The 21,001-nt window shown below is 37.8% G+C and overlaps 1 protein-coding gene across 1 annotated transcript; it reads left to right on the forward strand.

Annotated features, from left to right (window-relative positions):
• The first annotated feature begins 19,527 nt into the window (after positions 1-19,527).
• LOC131659025 (AT-hook motif nuclear-localized protein 23-like) lies at positions 19,528-20,022 on the forward strand. The gene has a single exon (XM_058928269.1). It carries the CDS (start codon positions 19,528-19,530, stop codon positions 20,020-20,022), a length of 495 nt encoding a protein of 164 aa, XP_058784252.1.
• Positions 20,023-21,001: the final 979 nt, after the last annotated feature.

Consider the following 21,001-nt stretch of genomic DNA (forward strand, 5'->3'; position numbering starts at 1 on the left):
TTTTCTTCCTGTTTTCTTTCTGTAACAACAGCAACGAAATTTTTCAAAAAAAAAAGAAAACAAATACTGTTAGATCACATCATGAGGCATACCATGGAGAAGATCGGAGATCCTACGACGGTTGACGGAGGCGTCGTTGGTTGTGGGACTGCTTCGTCGGAGGTTGCTTCGGAGGACGGAGGTGCTTGCAGCGGTGCTCTTCGATGGTGAAGTGTAGATCGATGGCAGAGGTTCGACTTTGATCACTTGCGGTGGTGATTGGGGATCTGTCTGGCGGTTCGGGTGAGGAATGAGAGCTGAGCGGCTTCGTCGGGATTGTTGGAACATACGAATCAAATTAAGGTTTCTTTAATGGAGAAAATGATGAATTGAAGAAGATGAAGATTAGAGAATGGAGAGTAAAATTGAGAGAGAGAGTAATTGAGGGTGAGAAGATAAATTGACATTAACAATAAATAGGAGTAGTGAGCTTCTAATATAGTACACATTACAAAATGATTGGAATGAATTAAAACACCCAAAACAGAAACAGAAAAACAGTTAAGCTTCAGTGTAACCAGTTACGGCAAACACCATAATCGGTTACGCAACTTCAACGCCTCCAGTAACTCTGTTTCACGGGTTCGTAACCGGTTACGACAACCACTGTAACCGGTTACGCCAACTGAAGTGGTAAAAACAGCAGTTTCAACACACCACCTCACTTCAGTTGGTCCAAATCAAGCATGCTCAGCTTCATTCTCAGCCTCTTGAACACTTCATTTGTCACCCCCTTGGTCAACAAGTCAGCCACTTGATCTTCGCTTCGACAATATCCCAATCGTAACTTTCCATCGCTCACTAACTCCCTCAAATAATGAAACCGCATCTCTATATGCTTGCTCCTTCCGTGTGCAATCGGATTCTTCGCAAGGTTAATCGCAGAAACATTATCAACAAGGAGAGTAATAGCCTCACCCTCACTACTATTAAGCTCCTTCAATAGATTCATAAGCCACATGGCTTGGCAAGCACACAACGATGCCGCAATATACTCGGCCTCACAAGATGAGAGTGCTACCACCGGTTCCTTTTTCGAACACCAAGAGATTGGAGTTCTACCTAGCATAAAGATGTATCCAGCCATTGACTTTCTATCATCCTTATCACCACACCAATTGGAATCGGTGAAACCAAGTAAATCGCACTTTCGGCCCGTATCCGATGCCGGAAAGAGAATTCCACAACCAAGAGTCCCTTTAATGTATCTAAGGATCCTCTTGACAGCTGCCATATGAGATACCTTTGGTCTCTCCATGAATCTACTCGCAATACCGACACTAAATGCCAAGTCCGGTCGCGTATTGCACAAATACCGCAATGATCCAATCAATCTTCGATATTGAGTTGGATCAACATCTTGCTCATCCTCACTCTTGGACAGCTGTATTCTTGCCTCACATGGTGTAATGGCAACATTACAATGCTCCATTTCACACCTCTTCAAGATCTCAAGTGCATACCTCCTTTGGTGCATGAGCAGTCCCATTTTTGACTTTTGGAACTCTATGCCAAGGAAGTATTTCATGATACCAAGGTCCGCCATCTCAAACTTACTCATGAGTTCCTTCTTGAACCTTGAAATACTCTCCTCACAGCTGCCGGTAATCAAGAGATCGTCCACATATAGGCAAAGAATTATCACACCATCCTTAGCATTCGATCTCACATACACGCCATGTTCGGACACACACCGCTCGAAGTTAATGTCGACAAGGAAACCATCTATGCGTTTGTTCCAAGCTCTTGGAGCTTGTTTCAAACCATACAAGGCTTAATGCAACTTGTAGTATCTCATCTCTTGATTCTTCACTACAAAACCGGGGGGCTGTCCAACATAAACCTCCTCATCAAGTGGACCGTTCAAAAACGCAGATTTGACATCCATTTGATAAACGCTCCAATTGTTGTTGTTTGCAATACCAACAACCAATCGGATGGTCTCAAACCTAGCTACATGAGCAAACACCTCCTCAAAGTCTATTCCTTCACGTTGCAAAAATTCTTTTGCTACCAATCGAGCCTTATACTTGATTATCTCGCCCTTCGAATTTGCTTTCACTTTATAGACCCAACGTACACCAGTCGGCTTTTTACCATGAGGTAGATCAACTAACTCCCAAGTACCATTTTTCTCGATTGATTCCAGCTCCTCTTTCATTGCACAAATCCATTTTGGATCCCTTAAGGCCTCCTCCGTATTCACCGGTTCAGATTCGTCCATAAGCGCAAAATGGACGAAATCACCTTCAATATTAACTTCATTATCTTGGAATCTCTCGCATTCTTAGAGTCTAGAAGGCAACACACTTTGCCTTGTTGATCTTCTTTGGTTTTCTTCAGTTTGAACATCATTCGGGGGCTGCGTAACTGTTTCGTGACTGACTGGATCATCAAAAAACATAGCAGTTGGGATTCTGTTTTGCTCGTAACCAGTTACGCCTGTTTGAACTGGCAGGCCGTGACCGGTTACGTTGTTCTCTGCAGAATTCATACTCTGTTTTTCCTGTTTGTAACCGGTTACGCTAGTTTGTACTGGCTGGCCGTAACCGGTTACGCTGTGACTGCTGCTGTTATTTTCTTCAAAAATAACATCCCGACTAATCAGAATCTTCCGATTTCTCGCATCGAACAGTTTGTAACCGCCTGTAGAGTGATATCCAACAAATATCATTTCCTCTCCTTTGTCGTCCAACTTCTTTCTTAGTTGACCCGACACATGTCTATAAGCCACCGAACCGAATATTCGCAAATGACTTAGATTCGGTTTGAATCCACACCAAGCCTCTTCCGGTGTAAGCTTCTCGAGCTTTTTTGTAGGACAACGATTCAACAAGTAAGTGGGTGTAGAGACCGCTTCTCCCCATAGTTCCTTCGGTAGATTTTTACCGCTTAGCATGCTTCGAACCATGTTCATAATCGAGCGATTTTTCCTCTCGGCAATACCATTTTACCGCGGCGTATAGGGTGGTACAACCTCACGCACTATACCCTCATCATCACAATACTTCCCAAACGCAACCGAGGTATACTCACCTCCACCATCCGTTTTGAGAGTTTTCAACTTGTGACCGCATTGCCTCTCCGCCATGGACTTAAACTTCTTGAATACATCAAACACCTCATCCTTTCTCTTGATGATGTAGGTCCAAAACTTTCTACTAAAGTCATCAATGAACGTGACAAAATATCGATTGCCACCGAATGTGTCCACTTGCATAGGTCCACAAACATCGGAATACACCACCTCAAGGTGTGCTTTGGTCCTATGACCCGCATCCTTGCTAAATCTTCCTTTGTGTTGCTTTCCTTTCACACATTCTTCACACAACTCAGCTGGAACGTTAATGTGTGGCAGCCCGGTAACCATACCTTCTTGTTGCAACGCTTTGAGATATCGAAAATTCAAGTGACCGAGACGATAATGCCATAACCACTCCTCTCTACTTGCAGCTGTAGCTAAACACCTATGCTCCAATACTTTCAGCTCAACTTTGAAAGTCCTATTGGTAGCCATAGGAGCCTTTAGGATCAACACACCATTAGCATCAACAACCCGCAAGATCTTATCTTCCAAATGTATGTTGTAACCCTTTTCGAGTAATTGACCAATACTCAAAAGATTACATCTAATACCTGGAATATATAGCACATCCTTGATCATAAAATGTCCACCATTCTTTTTCTCGATCAACACATCACCGACACCTTCGGCTATAAGAGTGGAATCGTCCGCAAACTTCACTTTATTTTTCGCCACTTGATTGATTTGAACAAACCAATCTCTTCTTCCCGTCATATGCGTTGAACATCCGGAGTCTAAGTACCACTCCTCGTTGCCTTGAGTTCCATCTCGAACCGAAATCATCACATTTTGTTCCGAACTCAAAACTGTTGCATTTTCTGCACTGCTGCAGCTGCTGTCCCGTGACTTGCAGCTATTGTCCAGCACCTCTGTCATGCCATCACACTCATCAGTAATCATCATTAAGAGTGTGGCTTCATCATCCACCTTTTGCCTCGCAACCTTGGCTTCATCCCCTTTAGATTCAAGCTGCTTAGCACCACACTTTGCTTGAAAATGCCCAATTTTCTTACATTTCCAACAATGTATTTTGCTCATGTCTCTTGGTTTTCCACCTCTCGCGTTGCTCCGATCACCATAACCGTTTGAGTTGCTGCTCTCACCCTTTTGTCCCTTCGAATGTTTAGATTCACCAACGCCTTGCTTCCCTTTCAAAGGTCATTTCCCTTTCGAACCTTTACTCCTTTCATTGAAACGAGCTTGCAAAGCTATCTCCGCCTTTGCCTTATTGCTTCCTCTCTCGTCCATTCTTTGTTCATGTGCTTCTAGGGAACTTTGAAGCTCATCCTTGCTCAACGACGTAAGGTCCTTCGACTCTTCAATAGAAACTACAATGTTGTCGAATCTTGACGTTAACAAACGTAAAATTTTTGACACAACATTCTGCTCTAAGATAGTTTCCCCACACGACTTGATTTGATTCACTAAGCGCGTAATGCACGTCACATAATTGTTGATCGTTTCCTTCTCTTCCATTTGCATTAAATCGAATTGCCTCTTGTGAGTTTGTAACCTCACAACCTTCGCCTTCGCGGCCCCAACATATGCCTTCTCAAGAATTAACCAGGCTTGCTTCGCAGACTCGCAATCACCGACCTTTTCGAAATTATCACCGTTGACGCAAGAGTGTATCAAGAAGAGAGCTTTGTAATCTTTCTTCTTCTCTTCCCTGAAAGTGGCTTGATGTGAAGCTGTAGGTTCAGCCCCAAGTGGTGTGACACCATTGTTGACGATATCAAGAACTTTTTGTTATCCAAACAAGACCTTCATTTGTTTAGACCACTTATCATAATTCTTCGAATCAAGAATCGGTAAATTGGAAGGAATTCGATCATTGGAACTCATTGTTGCAGCGGAATCGGGTCAGAACCAGTGCTCTTGATGCCAAATGTTGGAACATACGAATGAAATTAAGGATTCTTTAATGGAGAAAATGATGAATTGAAGAAGATGAAGATTAGAGAATGGAGAGTAAAATTGAGAGAGAGAGAGAGAGAGAGGGTGAGAAGATAAATTGGCATTAACAACAAATAGGAATAATGAGCTCCTTATATAGTACACATTACAAAATGATTGGAATGAATTAAAACACCCAAAACAGAAACAGAAAAACAGTTAAGCTTTTGTGTAACCGGTTACGGCAAACAGCGTAACTGGTTATGCAACTTCAACGCCTCCAGTAACTCTATTTCACGGGTTCGTAACCGGTTACGACAACCACTGTAACCGGTTACGCCAACTGAAGTGGTAAAAACAGCAGTTTCAATAGGGATGGACAGTGTAATCGTGAGCGGGAGGAGTTTGGTCGGAGATGTCAGCTTCTCGCGTCGGTGTCGGCTTCCGGTTCTTCTTCTTTTCTCAGATTGTCACCATGGAAATAAAACCACAATCATTCTCTTTTCTTTTCTCCCTCTGCATACAAAAGCAAAAAGAACAAACATCAGTAAATGAGCAAAAATTCATGGAAGGAACAAAGGATACCATGGGTGATTGAGCGAAGAAATCGGGGCAGATCCGGTCTAGAGGACGGAAGGGCGTGGCCGCAGGTAACGGAATAGTTACGGTCAGAGACGGTTGCGACTCCATGGTCGCGTCTGGAGTTCGGCGGTGATGCCGGTTATGTTCGTCGGTATCGGAAATCCGAGGTAGATGCAGGTTGTCAGCATGGATGTTCTGGGATTCGAAACTCTCCTCGGCTCTAAGCATATATGCAGAAGGAAACAAACAAGAACAAGCTATACTATTTTTCTGTATTGAAGATAGATTTGTGTGGTTAATGATTTTAACAAAAATAAGGTTTTGTGTAGTTTGTGTTAACAAATTATGGAGTTTATGCAGGATGCTTGTTTTAGATTCAGTAGAGCTTGCAATTGGTTATTTGTCTTAGTTATCCTTTGACTGGAAATTTGATGTGGGCCAATTAATTGAAAGAAAAATGTATATTTTTTGTTTTCTGTCGAACTTGGATAAAAGCGTATAAGAAAATGATGGTTAGTGAGTTTTGTACAGATGCGATTTTTTGGTTTTTATTTATGTACAGGTTCATATTAGTGCTGTTGCGATCTAAAAAAACAAAAGTTTTATTTGTTTATGGCTGTGAATGTGAATTACATACATAATAGTTACAAATAGTTAAAATATATAATTTAAAAGGACATATTCATCACTTGTTGAAATATAAAAAATTAAAGAGAAACAGAAAATAAACGGCAGATGAGATTTGTTAGTAAAATCGTGAAGAAAAAAAAAAGAAGAAAAGAACCATCGGGTGTTCATCATTTGGTCAGAATAAATTAGAAAATAAAATAGTGAGGCCTCATATGTTAATCATTGGCCAAAAACATTATAAGAAACATTTTTTGAAAAGGAGGCCTCAGATCGGGTGTCATCATTGGCCAAAATATAAGAATCGAAAAAGAGTTTTATAAAAAAAATTGAAAAAAAGTTAGAAAACTATTGACAGCAGTGTGAGTGGAAATTGTGAGAAATTTGTAGATAATTGTTGATGAAAAGAGATGGTGGAGGGTGACCTATTTATAGATTGAAAATTAGGTTAAAACCAATCCTAAAAAGGAAATGATCCAACCCAAAAGGCCCATGGACCTTTCTTGATGATCAAGATTAAGAACCTGGACGTACTTGTGTCCAGGTGCGTCCAGGTGCAAAAAAGATAAAAAATAGTAAAAAAACATGGAAATGCACCAACCGGGAATTGAACCCGTGACCTTCTGTTTGTAAGTCTTTCATTCTTACCAATTGTGCTATGTTATTTATTTGAAATAAAAAGCCAATTGAAAGTATATGAAGCATCGGCCAGTATTTTCTATTTATTAAAATATAAGCAATTTAAGAGTAAACTACTATATTTTTAAAATAGACTTTAAATCGAATATTTATAAAATTCAGGATGTCAATGTAAATGAACCCGAGATTTTATAAAATCCAATTTTTTGAAATAGTTTTGAAATTTCGAAAAGTGTGGGCAAATTTTAGGGTACAACAGCTGCCCCTGTTCAATCTTCTTAAACCTGAAGAGGTAGATTGGCATCTTTGCCTATCAGGATCTGAAGGTAGAAGATGATTGAACACTTAAGTGCCCAAAAAATTTGCACTTGTCAGTGCGGGAAGTAATGCTGGTTGGTCGTGCCGGGAATGGGCTTAAAGATGCCATTCGAAGAGGTGACAAAATATTTGTCGGAGATGGGCTTACAGATGCCATCGAGTAGGTTAACAGAGTGTCGTCAGAGATGGGCTTACAGATGCCATCGAGTAGGTTAACAGAGTGTCGTCAGAGATGGGCTTAGAGATGCCATTTGGCAGGGATACTTGTCAGAAGTCTAGGGGGTCATGCTTCCCATAATGTGTATCAGACAGTATTTGATAAGGAGTTTTAAGACGACTGGGGTTCAAGCTTCCACAACGTGTATTTGTTGTAGAGGTCTAGAATATCCGGGGTTCAAGCTTCCGGGGTATATTTGACGTGGGGATTCAGAACATCCGGGGTTCAGGCTTCCGAAGTGTAGCTGTGTAGATTTTTTTCAGAAGTCTATGGTTCAAGCTTTCAGAATGTAGAATTTCAGAATATCCAGGGTTCAAGCTTCAGGAATGTATATCTGATGTAGATTTTTCAGAAGTCTGGGATTCAAGCTTCCAGAATGTGCATCTGATGTAGATTTTTTCAGAAGTCTGGGGTTGAAGCTTCCAGAATGTGCGTCTAATGTAGAATTTCAGAATATTCGGGGTTCAAGCTTCCGGAGTGTATATCTGATAGAGATTTTTCAAAATATCTGGGGGTCAAGCTTCTAGAATGTATATCTGATAGAGGATTTCAGAATATTCGGGGGTTATGCTTCCGGAATGTATATCTGGTAGAGGATTTCAGAATATCGGGGGGTCATGCTTCCGGAATGTATATCTGATAGAGGATTTCAGAATATCCGGGGGTCATACTTCCGGAATGTATATCCGATAGAGATTTTTCAGAAGTATGGGGGTCAAGCTTCCAGATTGTACATCTGATGGGGGTTCAGAACATCTGATGTATATCGTGATATGCGGAATCTAAAGATGGTAGAGATGATCTTAATTGCATATGTGTTGGTGATGATTGTACATACATTCATAGCATAGTTTGCCTTGAGATAGAGGTGATTGGATTTGAAATAGAAGCGATGGTTTGATCCTTGAGATGGATATAGAAGCGGTAAGCTAGATGTTTATGTTTTGTCCGGATCGGAAGCGTGGCTTGGGTTCCAGATATTGAATCGGAAAGCGGTGGATCTTTGGGTTCATATTCGGTACCACATGCATAGAGTCACATATCTTGCATCGAGTCATAGTGGTGTTATGTGATGTTTGAATATATGCAATTGTGTGATTGTTATGTTTGTATGAGATGTGATAATTGAATTTGGTGATGTTTGATACATGATTTAGTGATAAATGTGAATATGTGATAATGATGCATTATGTGCATATTTGGAATAATAGTATAGAATTCTTTTGAATATCATACTATTGAGTTTTGTTGCATACTTGAACCTGAGAAATATATTGGATAATACTATTTACATGATTATGCGAAGTGTGTTGAATTCCTATGATTGTTACTTAAGCCATTGTACTTGATTATACTTTCTTCATAATTATTTGAATTCTCACCCTTTTGTTTGAATGTTACTCTTTGTTGGTAACATGCAGGTTCAGACGCTTAGTACCTTGTGCGAGGTTTAGTCAGAGAGCGTCCGAGTTTTGTTTAGTGATTTAGGTAGTGAGTCAATGCTCTGGTCATGAACTCATGTTTTGTTTTGGATGTGTATTATGATATTATCCTTTGAACATGTATGTTTTTTTATTTGTTGTTGAGAGGCCCTATTGCCGAATATCTTGGATATGAAGTTATATTATCTTGTCGATTATTATTGAGATATGATTATGGTATGTGACATGATCATTTATAAAATACATGAGTATTTATTATTTCCGCTGTGAATGCATATTCTTAATGAATTATGTCAAGTGAAAAGTGTTACCTTGATGACCAGGTGTAATTGTATAATTGTTGATAAATGATGTTGGTTTTTGAAAGCTTTTAGTTTTTGAAAACGTCGATGTGACGCCCTTTATTTATATGCATGCTTATTTACTCTCATTATATGTTAAATATTTGGGGTATTAAAAAGGGTTGTTACGTTAATGGTATTAGAGCATGGTTGACCTGTTGGTCAAATTCGTTAATGTCCTTATTCCCATTGTATAAGATTTGTGTATCTGATACGATCAATACTGTTTTGTCTGTTTTGGTTGTTGGATGTCTTAGGACGATGGTTGCAGGAAGGAATGGTGACATTAATGTCAAGACAATAACGAGGTGGGCTGGCGCAATTGGACAAGCGCCGCACGAGAGTGCTGGTAATGGAGGAAAGGATGAGTTATGTGCTTTTGGAGACTTCCGAAGGTACAACCCACCGATCTTTGAAGGAAAGTATGGACCCGACAAAGCACCAGCATGGATGAGAGAAAATCAGAAGATCTTTCAAGTCATAAATTATACTGATGTACAGAAAGTACAGTTTGGTACTCACATGCTGACGTAAGGAGCTGAGGATTGGTGGAGTAATACTGTGCAGAGTTTTGAAGAGGAAGGTATTGAAGTTACTTGGACTCTTTTCCGTGATTCATTTTTGGAAGACTATTTTGCAGAAGATGTGCGTGGAAAGAAAGAGGTGAGATTTCTGGAGTTGAAACGGGAAAGAGGAAAATTCCGTGAGAAACCGTATGATGACAAGAGGAAACAATCTAGTTTTGACAAGAAGCCAAGTGGGGAAGGAACTTCTACTCCACTTAAGTGCTTCAAATGTGGTGTTGAAGGTCATCGTGCTGTTGATTGTGGTAAGAATTATGTGACATGTTTCAAGTGTGGCAAGATTGGTCACAAGGCAAACAAGTGTGGAGTTGGTTCGAGTGTGACTTGTTACAATTATGGTGAGCAAGGTCACATTAGTACCAAATGTGATAAGCCGAAGAAGGAGCAAGCAAAGGGAAAAGTGTTTGCATTGTCTGGTGATGAGACCACTGCTAAGGATAGGCTAATCTGATGAACGTGCTTTATTATTGATACTGGTGCAACACATTCTTTCATTACTTTGGATTGCGCTATGAGATTGGATCTTGTTTTATCTATTATGCGTAGAAGTATGGTTATTGACACACCTGTTATGGATTCTGTGTCTACTTCTTTTGTGTGTTTGAATTGTTTGTTGAGTATTTTGGTAGAGATTTTGGGAATTGATTTACTTTGTTTTCGTTAAACCAATTTGATGCAAATCTTGGTATGAACTGTCTAGAGTTAAAACAAGTAATTGCAATCTTAAGGGAGATTTTGGGTCTTGGTGCTTTAGGTGATTTCGAGTACAAGTTCTGAAGGAACACTATTATAGTTTAATAATGGAGGTTTATGTTCTGTCATAGTTGTTGGCTACTATTAACAAATTAAGGAACTGATCACCCTTAATCTATTGTTGATCGGAGACGAGATCGTATTGGACAAGATAGACTTGTTTTACTAACTTGGTAGTGTGTAAAGCGGCTAGAGAAAAGTTGAAGAGTCAATTTGAGGAGTTGTTTAAGAAGAGGTTCATTCGTCCGAGTGTTTAGTCGTAGGGTGCGTCTGTTTTGTCGATTAAGAAGAAAGAAGGTTCTATGAGGTAATTTTTCTTGAGGATATTTTGATTCTAATAGTGAAGATGATCATGCTGAGCATTTAAGGATTGTGTTATCAGTGTTAAAAGAGAAGAAGTTATTTTTTAAGCTTTCTAAGTGTGAGTTTAGTGAAGGAAGTGAATTTCCTTGGATACGTGATTTCGAGCTGAATTGTGTTGATGCAAAAAGGACAAGTGGTAGCTTATGCTTCAAGGAAACTTAAAGTTCATGAGAGGAACCATCCGACGCATGACTTAGAGTTGGTTGCTGTTGTGTTTGTGTTGAAGCATTGGAGGCAATATTTGTTTGGATCGAGATTTGATGTGTATAGTGATCACAAGAGTTTGAAATATTTTTTTGATTAGAAAGAGTTGAATATGAGGTAAAGAAGATGGTTTGAATTCTTAAAGGATTATGATTTTGGTTTGAATTACCATCCTGGAAAAGCGAATGTTGTAGCCGATGCATTGAGTAGGAAATCATTGCATATGTCTATGTTGATGATTCGAGAGTTGGAATTCTTGGAACAATTTAGAGATTTGAGTTTGGTTTGTGAAGCGACGTCTTCGTGTGTTAAGCTTGGTATGTTGAAGCTTACGTGTGGCATTCTTCATGATATTCGAGAAGGACAAAAATCTGATTTGGGTTTGGTTGATCGATTTACATTGATTAATCAAGGTAAAGGTGGTGACTTTCGGATTGATGAGATTGGTGTCATGAGGTGTCGTGATCGAGTTTGTGTTTCGGATGTTGCTGATTTGAGAAAAAGGATTCTTGAGGAAGGGCATAGAAGTGGTTTGAGTATTCATCCTAGTGCTACTAAAATGTATCAAGATTTGAGGATAATGTTTTGGTGGCAATGTATGAAGAAGTATATAGCGGAATTTGTGTATTCATGTTTGACTTGTCAAAAGTCAAAGATTAAACATCAAACGCCGTCTGGTTTGATCCAACCGTTATTTATTCTCGAGTGGAAATGGGATGGTATCCCTATGGATTTTGTTTCGAGTTTGCCGAGAACATCGAGTAATTGTGAGGCGATTTAGGTCATTATGGATAGATTGACGAAATGTGCCCATTTTATTCCGATGAGGATGGATTATTCGATGGAGAGACTTGCTAAGTTGTACATCGAGAAGATTGTGTTTTTGCATGGTATTCCATCGAGTATTGTTTCCGATAGAGATCCAATGTTCACTTCGATATTTTGGGAAGGTTTGCAAAGTGCTTTGTGTAAGAAGTTGCGTTTGAGTTTGGCGTATCATCCGCAAACTAATGGTCAAACGGAGAGGACTATTCAGTCGCTTAAAGATCTTTTGAGGTCTTGTGTTTTGGAACATGGAGGAAATTTGGATAGTTTCTCGCCTTTGATTGAGTTTACGTATAACAACAGTTTCCATTCGAGTATTGGAATGGCACCTTTTGAGGCTCTTTATGGTAGAAAGTGTAGAACTTCTTGTGTTAGTATGAATCGGGAGAGGGTGATGTGGTTGGACACGAGTTAATTCAAGAGACTACAGATAATATTAAGATGATCCAAGAGAAGATGAAGGCTTCTCAGAGTCGTCAAAAAAGTTATCATGATAAGAGGAGGAAGGCTCTTGAGTTTGAGAAGGCTGATCATGTGTTTCTTAGAGTTACGCCAATAACGGGTGTTGGTAGAGCTTTGAAGTCACGTAAGTTGACGCCGCATTTCATTGGTCCTTATCAGATTTCGGAGAGGTAGGTGAAATGGCATATCGGATGGCATTGCCACTATCTCTTTCTAATCTTCATGATGTATTCCATGTGTCTCAATTGAGGAGGTACATTGCGGATCCATCGCATGTTGTTCAATTAGATGATGTTCAAGTAAGAGATAATTTGACGGTTGATACATCACATATGTGAATTGTAGATCGAGAGGTGAAGAAGCTTTGTGGTAAGGAGATTGCTTTGGTGAAAGTGATATGCGGTGGAGTCGCCGATGGCAATATCACTTGGGAACTCGAGGATAAGATGAGGGAATCGTATCCAGAGTTGTTCGTTTGAGGTAATTTTTGAGGCTGAAAATCTTTTAAGTGGGGGAGAGTTGTAACAGCCTAATTTTATCAGTATTTATTTTATTATATTATTTTATTTTATCTGGTGTGTTAATTAATTATTTAATTGTTATGTGATATAATAATTAATTGAATTAATTAATTTTGTGTATATTTGTGTTTATTGGGCTAATTGATTTATTAGAAGATTATAACTATTGTGCCTAATTATTAGAAGTAGAATTAAATTGGGGGTGTTATTTTCTTAAGCCCATTAAGACATAAGATAGTAATGGTTTGGAGAGAGTAGAGACATCGTTTTCATTTTGTTCATTTTCAAGAGAAGAGAAAGAGGAGAAAGGAGACTAAGAGGGGAGAAGAACAAAAGCTAGGGTTTCAAGAAATTAAAGAGGTAAGGGGGGGAATCCTTATTATTATGGGTTAGTATGATTGGGTCAATGAGTAGATTAACATGATTAGGAGAAAATAAAAGAAATAAAGAACTAAATGGAGCCTTACCGTTCAGCATCTAGCCACGACGGTCACCATTTTATAGTGGGCAAAGAGTACCAGTCGGCACACCCTCTTAAGCTATGACATTTCATTTTATGTGCTTCAGTATATTGTGTTATTTCATTTTGCTTTCTGTTTCCAATATGTGCATTGTTCTGCTCATGCCTTATACTGTTACTTGAGGAAATATATAGTGGCATGATATAATGGGAATAAAGCACCCCACTTAGCCACTTAATATTTTGTTTCCAGTTATTTCCATTGTGTTCTATTACTTTGTTTTCTTTTCTATTTGGACTGTTTTGTTCCATGTTCATACTATTACTTATGATATGTATATACATAGTGGTATAAATTGAAGGAAATGAATCATAATTATAATATGATATATAAGGAACACAGTAGGATACTAGAATTTAGAAATGGAATAGAAATAGAAGTGAATTGAAAGTAATATAGTATGATTATTAATTGGTTGATTAAATTAATAGTTGAATTAATTTCAATAAGTCTATTTGATTGGAATATACTTGGACTTGGATCAGTTATTCAATTTATCGGTAATTTACGGTATTTTGAGAATTTGACCGTAATTGTGTTTTGGCTTGAATATTTATGTTGAGAATAATATATTGTTATGCCAATGATGTTGTTTTGATAATGTTCTTTGTGGGTAGGCGTATGACATGAATCATAGTGATTATTCGATTGATGGTGAATGTGTGTATTCATATATATTTGGCAAATGTGAATTAACATGAGATAGTATGATACTAGTGTTAATTGGAACTTATGTTCGTATTTGATAATTGGCCTATATATGTGAATAATATATTTGTTATAAATGTGTTTATGTACAAATAATGGATAATTTATAGAGTTGAATTATCGTGATATGCGGAATGTTAAGATGGTAGAGATGATCTTAATTGCATATGTCTTGGTGATGATTGTACATACATTCATAGCATAGTCTGCCTTGAGATAGAGGTGGTTTGCTTTGAAATAAAAGCGATGGTTTGATCCTTGAGATGGATATAGAGGCGGTAAGCTATATGTTTATGTTTGGTGGGCTTTGGTCTTGTCAGAATCGAAAGCGTGGCTTGGATTCCAGATATTGAATCAGAAAGCAGTGGAACTCTGGGTTCACATTCTGTACCACATGCATAGAGTCACATGTCTTGCATCGAGTCACAGTGGTGTTTTGTGATGTTTAAATATATGCAATTGTGTGATTGTTATGCATGTATGAGATGTGATAATTGAATTTGGTGATGTTTGATACATGATTTAGTGATAAATGTGAATATGTGATAATGATGGCTTATGTGCATATTTGGAATAATAGTATAGAATCCTTTTGAATATCATACTATTGAGTTTTGTTGCATACTTGAACATGAGAAATATATTGGATAATATTATTTACATGATTATGCGAAGTGTGTTGAATTCCTATGATTGTTAATTAAATCATTGTACTTGATTATACTTTCTTCATAATGATTTGAATTCTCACCCTTCTGTTTGAATGTTACCCTTTGTTGGTAACATGTAGGTTTTGATGCTTAGTAGCTCGTGCGAGGTTTAGACCTAATCTAGAAAATGGAAAAGTTAGTGAATTGATTTTGGGAATTACTCAACCTCGAGGAGTAGTGTGCGATGAGTGTGTTTAGGGTTCTGGCACGTGTTGTATTTGGACGAATGTCGGGATGGAATTGTTGCTAATGAAAGACTAAGTGTGGTGTAGTAATGGGACTAAGTGGACTATGGATGAAGTGTGATTCAGAGGATTCCAAGAAGTGTGTGACTGGTTAAGATCAGAGTAGCGCAACGGATAGGCAGAACCAGATAAGTATGTAGTGGTTATGGACGGACTACTTGTAGAATGTTGTGTTAGAATAGAGATATTTTCCTAAGAGAACTCACATGAGAAATGTTTCGTTGGTTTCTATCTCTCAGTGATCCACCATAATCTTGAAAGGTATTGTTGATGGACCGGCTTAGAGGAGGCTTCATGATTGAGGTGTGATCAGATGTTCCCCTTGTCGACGGTCGAGCTTGTGAATATAGTGACCATTGGAATGATGAAGTCGAGTAAAAGATGTTGCTTGACGAAAACTTACCGTGGATATGTCTTGTGCACTTATGAGCGTGCGTGAAAACTTGGGCGATGGTTTTAGGACCGCTGTTAAAGTTCACCCTTTGTCAGTGAAGCCTTGTGGGAATTTGTCGAACATCAAGGTTATAGTTACGGGATTCTACTCCCTCGTGGTTTGTATTGGTAGTGATGTGGTCTAAGACTCAATGAAGGATTTGTTTGGAAGTGAATCTGGAATATCGTCATTGAAGGAAAGTTGTAGCAAGATTTCTTGGAATCACAGTGTTTCCAGAAACCAAGGGCAATAGTGGAAAGTCTGTGGCTTATGTTAAGTAAGGATGAGTTTGGCATATATGAGGTACGATGAATATCCAACTAGGTATGGATTGCCATCAATTCCAAGGCTACAGGCTCAGTATGATGAGTAGAGGTTGGGGACCTCAAAAGAGATGCGTTGTGTAAGGACTAAGACTCCCATTCAAGAGTATTTGGACGCGAGTGTATAAGTGGTTTGTTTTCTATGATGGAATGGCCTTCAACGGAAGTCATGAGGTTTATCCAGAGGAGGAATGTAAAGAACATTTATCCCCTCATTGGAATAAGATGTGAAGAGCTTGCCTTCCGAGTGACTAGGAAAGAATTCGAGGGTGAATTCTATTTAAGGGGAGGAGAATGTAATATCCCATATTTCATAAGCATGTATATTTATATACTATGAAGGATTAAAGAAAAGATTATTAGGGATATTAAGGATTTGGTTGCAATTGAACCAAATGGCATCTTGGTAGATACCATTTAGTTAGAGGGCATATTGGTCAAAAGAGAAAGTATGTCATTAAAAGGATTTGTTGGCTTGTAAGATCAGGCTTGGAATGGAGAATGAGAAGCTTAGAAGCATGGGAGAGAAGAGGAAGACTCGTGCTCATCATCTTCATCCTCCATATTCGTATTCATGGTACAACCCTCACTAAACAGGTCATTACTTTCTGCTCCTAACTCTGATTTAAGAAATTCTTGAAGTTCTAGAATTTACACGAAATTCCCTTTAATTTGCATATACATTTAGTGTCAGAGAGGTCAGTATTGAAGAAGATAAACATGTCTGAAGGTGAGGAGCTGATGCTGAATTTAGGAAAGACATGCATGCGGGTTTGACACTATTGGTGGTAGTGTTTTGATCAAAGAAGAACCTTGAGAGCACCATTATCATCCTCTTAACCTCTTCAACTCAGAATCTTCAAATCTTGAGGTGAGTTTCATTAGATAGAACTTGGGTAGGAAGTTTGGGAACTATGCATGTTTGGGGTTTTGGGTGAGATCACATGTTTGCATGTTGATCAATTGATGGAAATGTGTTATTGTGATGTTTCCTTTATGCCTTGGATGATTAGTATATGCCTTGGGTCGTTATTGTATGTTAGAGTTTGAATTGAGATGAATTGGGATGCTAAGAGTGGAGTTTGAAACCCAAAATTTGTGTTCTGCACTGTCAGGTTCGCTTAAGCGAACTCTGTGTTCGCTTAGCGAATGTCTGTAGACTGGACAAAATTGTGTTTCACTAAAATGGCCATAACTTGAGTTCTACAACTCGAAACGGAGTGCCGTAAGAAGCGTTGGAAAGGTATTTCAGTGCTCTTTGTGATATAGCATAGATAAAATATTGTTGATGCAGGTATAAATTATGGTACATGAATAGGTGTTCCATGATGTTGGAATAACCACAATTAGCCTTGAGTTTATGTGATAAGATGCTACCCTTGTGTTGAACTTAGGAAAGGATGTTTACCTTGGTTATTAGGCTATATAATGTTGTTCTAACCTGATTATTGGACCCTTGATCTTATTTAAGGAATTGTAAAAGTACTATAGAAGTTCTGATTTTTCCCATTGTTGAGAACTTTGCTTAGCGAACTTAGTTCGCGTAGCGAATCGAGACTTCGTTGCAGGTTCGCGTAGCGAACCTTCCTTTCCAAGATCAGATGAAGCTTCTGACTTCATTCGCTGGAGCTCGCTGCCAGTTCGTGTAGCGAACTTGTCTAATGCATAATTTAAACTCTTCCCTCTTAAGTGCATTTTCATTCTGAATCGGGAACCGAAAGCCTCGTGTTATGGAATGAGAATTTTCATGAAATTGTTTGAGTAAATATATGTTCCTATGATGATTAAATGCATGATTACACTATGGTTATGACATTGGTATGCATGTTTGATGAGTTATGAATCATATGTAATGTTATGTATAATTATGCATTATTTCCCGTTTGTTTCAGTTGAACATTCGGATGTGATTGCCTGTTTGATGGCCTATACTGTGTTGCGTGATCTCGGTGATGTGTGTATATGCTTGAATTGGAGTAGGCCTGGCTAATAAAGGGTAAATCGCTTAAGATCACGACTATTGCTTTGTGATCTTTAGTGCGTGCCTTGCTTTGTGATCTTGGATACCTTGCTTTGTGATCTTGGTATATCTTACGCACCTGAGCTACCATTGTGATGTGCTTGTGTGGGTCTTGAAAGGCGTTCCACCAACGGTTAATAGCATCGGCATGCTTGGTATGGTGAGGTTGTGGTACCATATATGATGCACTTCTCGGTTAACTCACCTCTAGTGATGTCACGTAGACAAGATCACTAGGCTTTCGCCCGATGGACTCGTATTGTCAAGATGGCGTATTTGCACTAGCCGTTAACACATCGGCATAAAGACAATGATGGGGTCATACGCCACCTAGGCAATGTCGCGGCTGTAACTCATCTCAGATGGAATCCATTTAGGAAGTGAATCTAATTAGTCTTGCGGTGTGTATGTGCAAGTCTCTTGATGCGATGTATGGGTGTAACTCACCGAGGGTGTGGATGCGTAGTCTATGTAACAAGAAATTAAACTTACTCCTAGATTCCTCGTACATGGGTACGGGTCTGCATATTTGTTTGTACTTGGCTTGTGCTTATTGTTGTTGCCTCATTGGATAGTCACGAGACTTCCAATGGTGGTGTTACCTTGTTTGTACTTGTACGTAGCCGTGAGGAAACACCCGGATTCTCGGTGAATCCATCTGATTGCATGCACCTTGTAGAATTGAGCGAACCAATAAGATAGAGGAACTCACTGAGATTTAGTAATCTCACCCCAATCCTCTTATTATTTTTCAGGAACAGGTTAGAAGTAGATGGATTGCTAGATGTTTAATATTGAAGACGGCGGACGAGCAGATGGCAGGATGACCTAATCCGATTATCGTTCCGCTATGCATTGTTGAAGACAAGTCGATTGTATACATTTTCAATTAGACATTTGAATTGTATATAATTTTAATTTCTTGTCTTTACCGCTTATGTATGTTTCTTGTAACATTTATAGCATCACTACATATTAATCTAGACATATATGTACGGGGTGTTACACCATAAAACAATTGTTCACTCATTTAGCTAATCTTAAAATAAAATAAAATTAATATTCAATTAAAATATTCATGGATAGTGATTATTTTATTATGTGAATTAACTGCGCACTTACATGGATATCATATATATATATATATATATATATAAATGTTTAAGACATATCACATTTATCTAAAATTATGCAAATATCAACGGACGAGATGAGAGTTCCACACTAAAAAGAATCTCATTTGCAAGATGAAGATGAAGAAATTATGCCAAAACTAACACTATTGATGGCGGTAATGTTAAATTTAGATTTTTTAGTAATAAAGTAATAAGTTAAGGATTTTATAACAATTCTTTTTTTTAACGAATTCCTTTAAAAACATATGTATTATTCATTGCATTGTTGTAAATGATTCATTTTGCACAGTGAATGAACATTGAATCAATTGTTATGTTTTTTTGCTCTGAATTTGTTATTATAATTCTATCAATTTTATAAATTGTGATATATGTACATATTTTTATATCATTTTGACCATTGAATTTTCAATAAATAATAAAAAATTAGTATTTTGGTTTATAAGTTGCATCCCACATTCAATAATACCACTATAAATATTGTTACTCTCTTCCTCAAGGAGAATCAAGCCACACCATCTTTTAAGATATCCATGGATAAACCTCAAGGCTCTATGAACAAGCCTAAACCCTCTATTAAGATTGAGGAAGACACTAATACCACTATGAAGCAAATTCTTATCAAAATCCCTGCTGGAAACGATGTACTGGAGTCCATCGTCAATGTTGCTTTGCATCATCAAGCTAATATTAGAGTACTAAAAGGTAGTGGTCTTATCTCTGATATTACTTTTCATAATCCAGTGTCCCATGCCTATGTATTCACATTACATGGGCCCTTTCAAATGACATCTATATCAGGAGAATATGTTAATACCAACTATGGTTGTGTTCCTTCCAGGCTCATCAATGAACCTACTTATTCCTCCTTTTCCATTTTCCTAACTCGTGGTGATGGAAAAGTGTTTGGTGGGATTGTTCAAGGAAAGGTTAAGGCTGCTGGTGATATTCTAATCACCGCCACTCTTTCAAAGAAGTCCAAGTCTTTTAGGGGAGGCCACCATCATTTGAAGTATTCAAGAATTTAAAAAGATGATTTGAAAGATTTTGGACCTGAATGCAAAAACACTCAGATTATGTCCGGTTATGAGAATGCCATGCAGTGGAATTATTCGACCAGTATCACTAGTTACTAGATATCAAAAGGAGTCTTAAAGGTTTTCTAGTTGTTTTTTAAAATCCTTTTTCATTAATTTTTAAATAAAATCGGCTTAATTTCTTTTTTTATTAGTTTCATCCATTTATCATGTGTTTCAGTCCCACTCCTTCATTTTTATTTGACTAACATTTTTATTAGACATCTATTTGTCGTTGATACACAAAAAAGTTTAATATGTTTTTTATAGTCTGTAATTTTTTTAGATGCACGAATTAAATAAAAAAAATATGAGTTTGATTAAAAAAATATATAAATTTTCTTATAGTTATATGTTCTATCATATGAATCATCTCCCCCCCCCCCCTTTATTTTTATTGAGTATTTTACTGTCGTTAATTTTATTAGATGCACGAATTGAATAATTCTGGAGATATTAATTTATGAATTATTGAATGGTGATTAAATACATTATAAGTATATTAGATTTATCTTTCTATTGATAGTGTCATAATCGTGTGTGATTATGAATGCTAATTTGTATTTTTATAAAATGTAATTCTTAAAAATTTGACAAGTATAATCCATAAATTTTGAAAGAAATTAATATATATATATATATATATATATATATATATATATATATATAGATTATTTTGACCGTTGGTTGAATTTTCAATAAATAACAAGAAGTTAGAATTTGACTTTATAAGTTGCATCTCTTGCATCCAGTTCAACCACTTTAAATATTATAACTATATTCTTCAATGATTATATTATCTAACAATGACATAGAATATATGCACACCCTCTTTTAGATCTCTAAAATCAGAGAATGAATTCTCAAAGAAGAAACCCCTAAGGTTTCCCACAGCGTCTAAGTGGGAGAAAAAAGAGGACACAAAGTGTTC

The sequence above is a fragment of the Vicia villosa genome, linkage group LG3, assembly GCF_029867415.1.
Source record: "Vicia villosa cultivar HV-30 ecotype Madison, WI linkage group LG3, Vvil1.0, whole genome shotgun sequence".
Taxonomy (NCBI): Eukaryota; Viridiplantae; Streptophyta; class Magnoliopsida; order Fabales; family Fabaceae; genus Vicia; species Vicia villosa.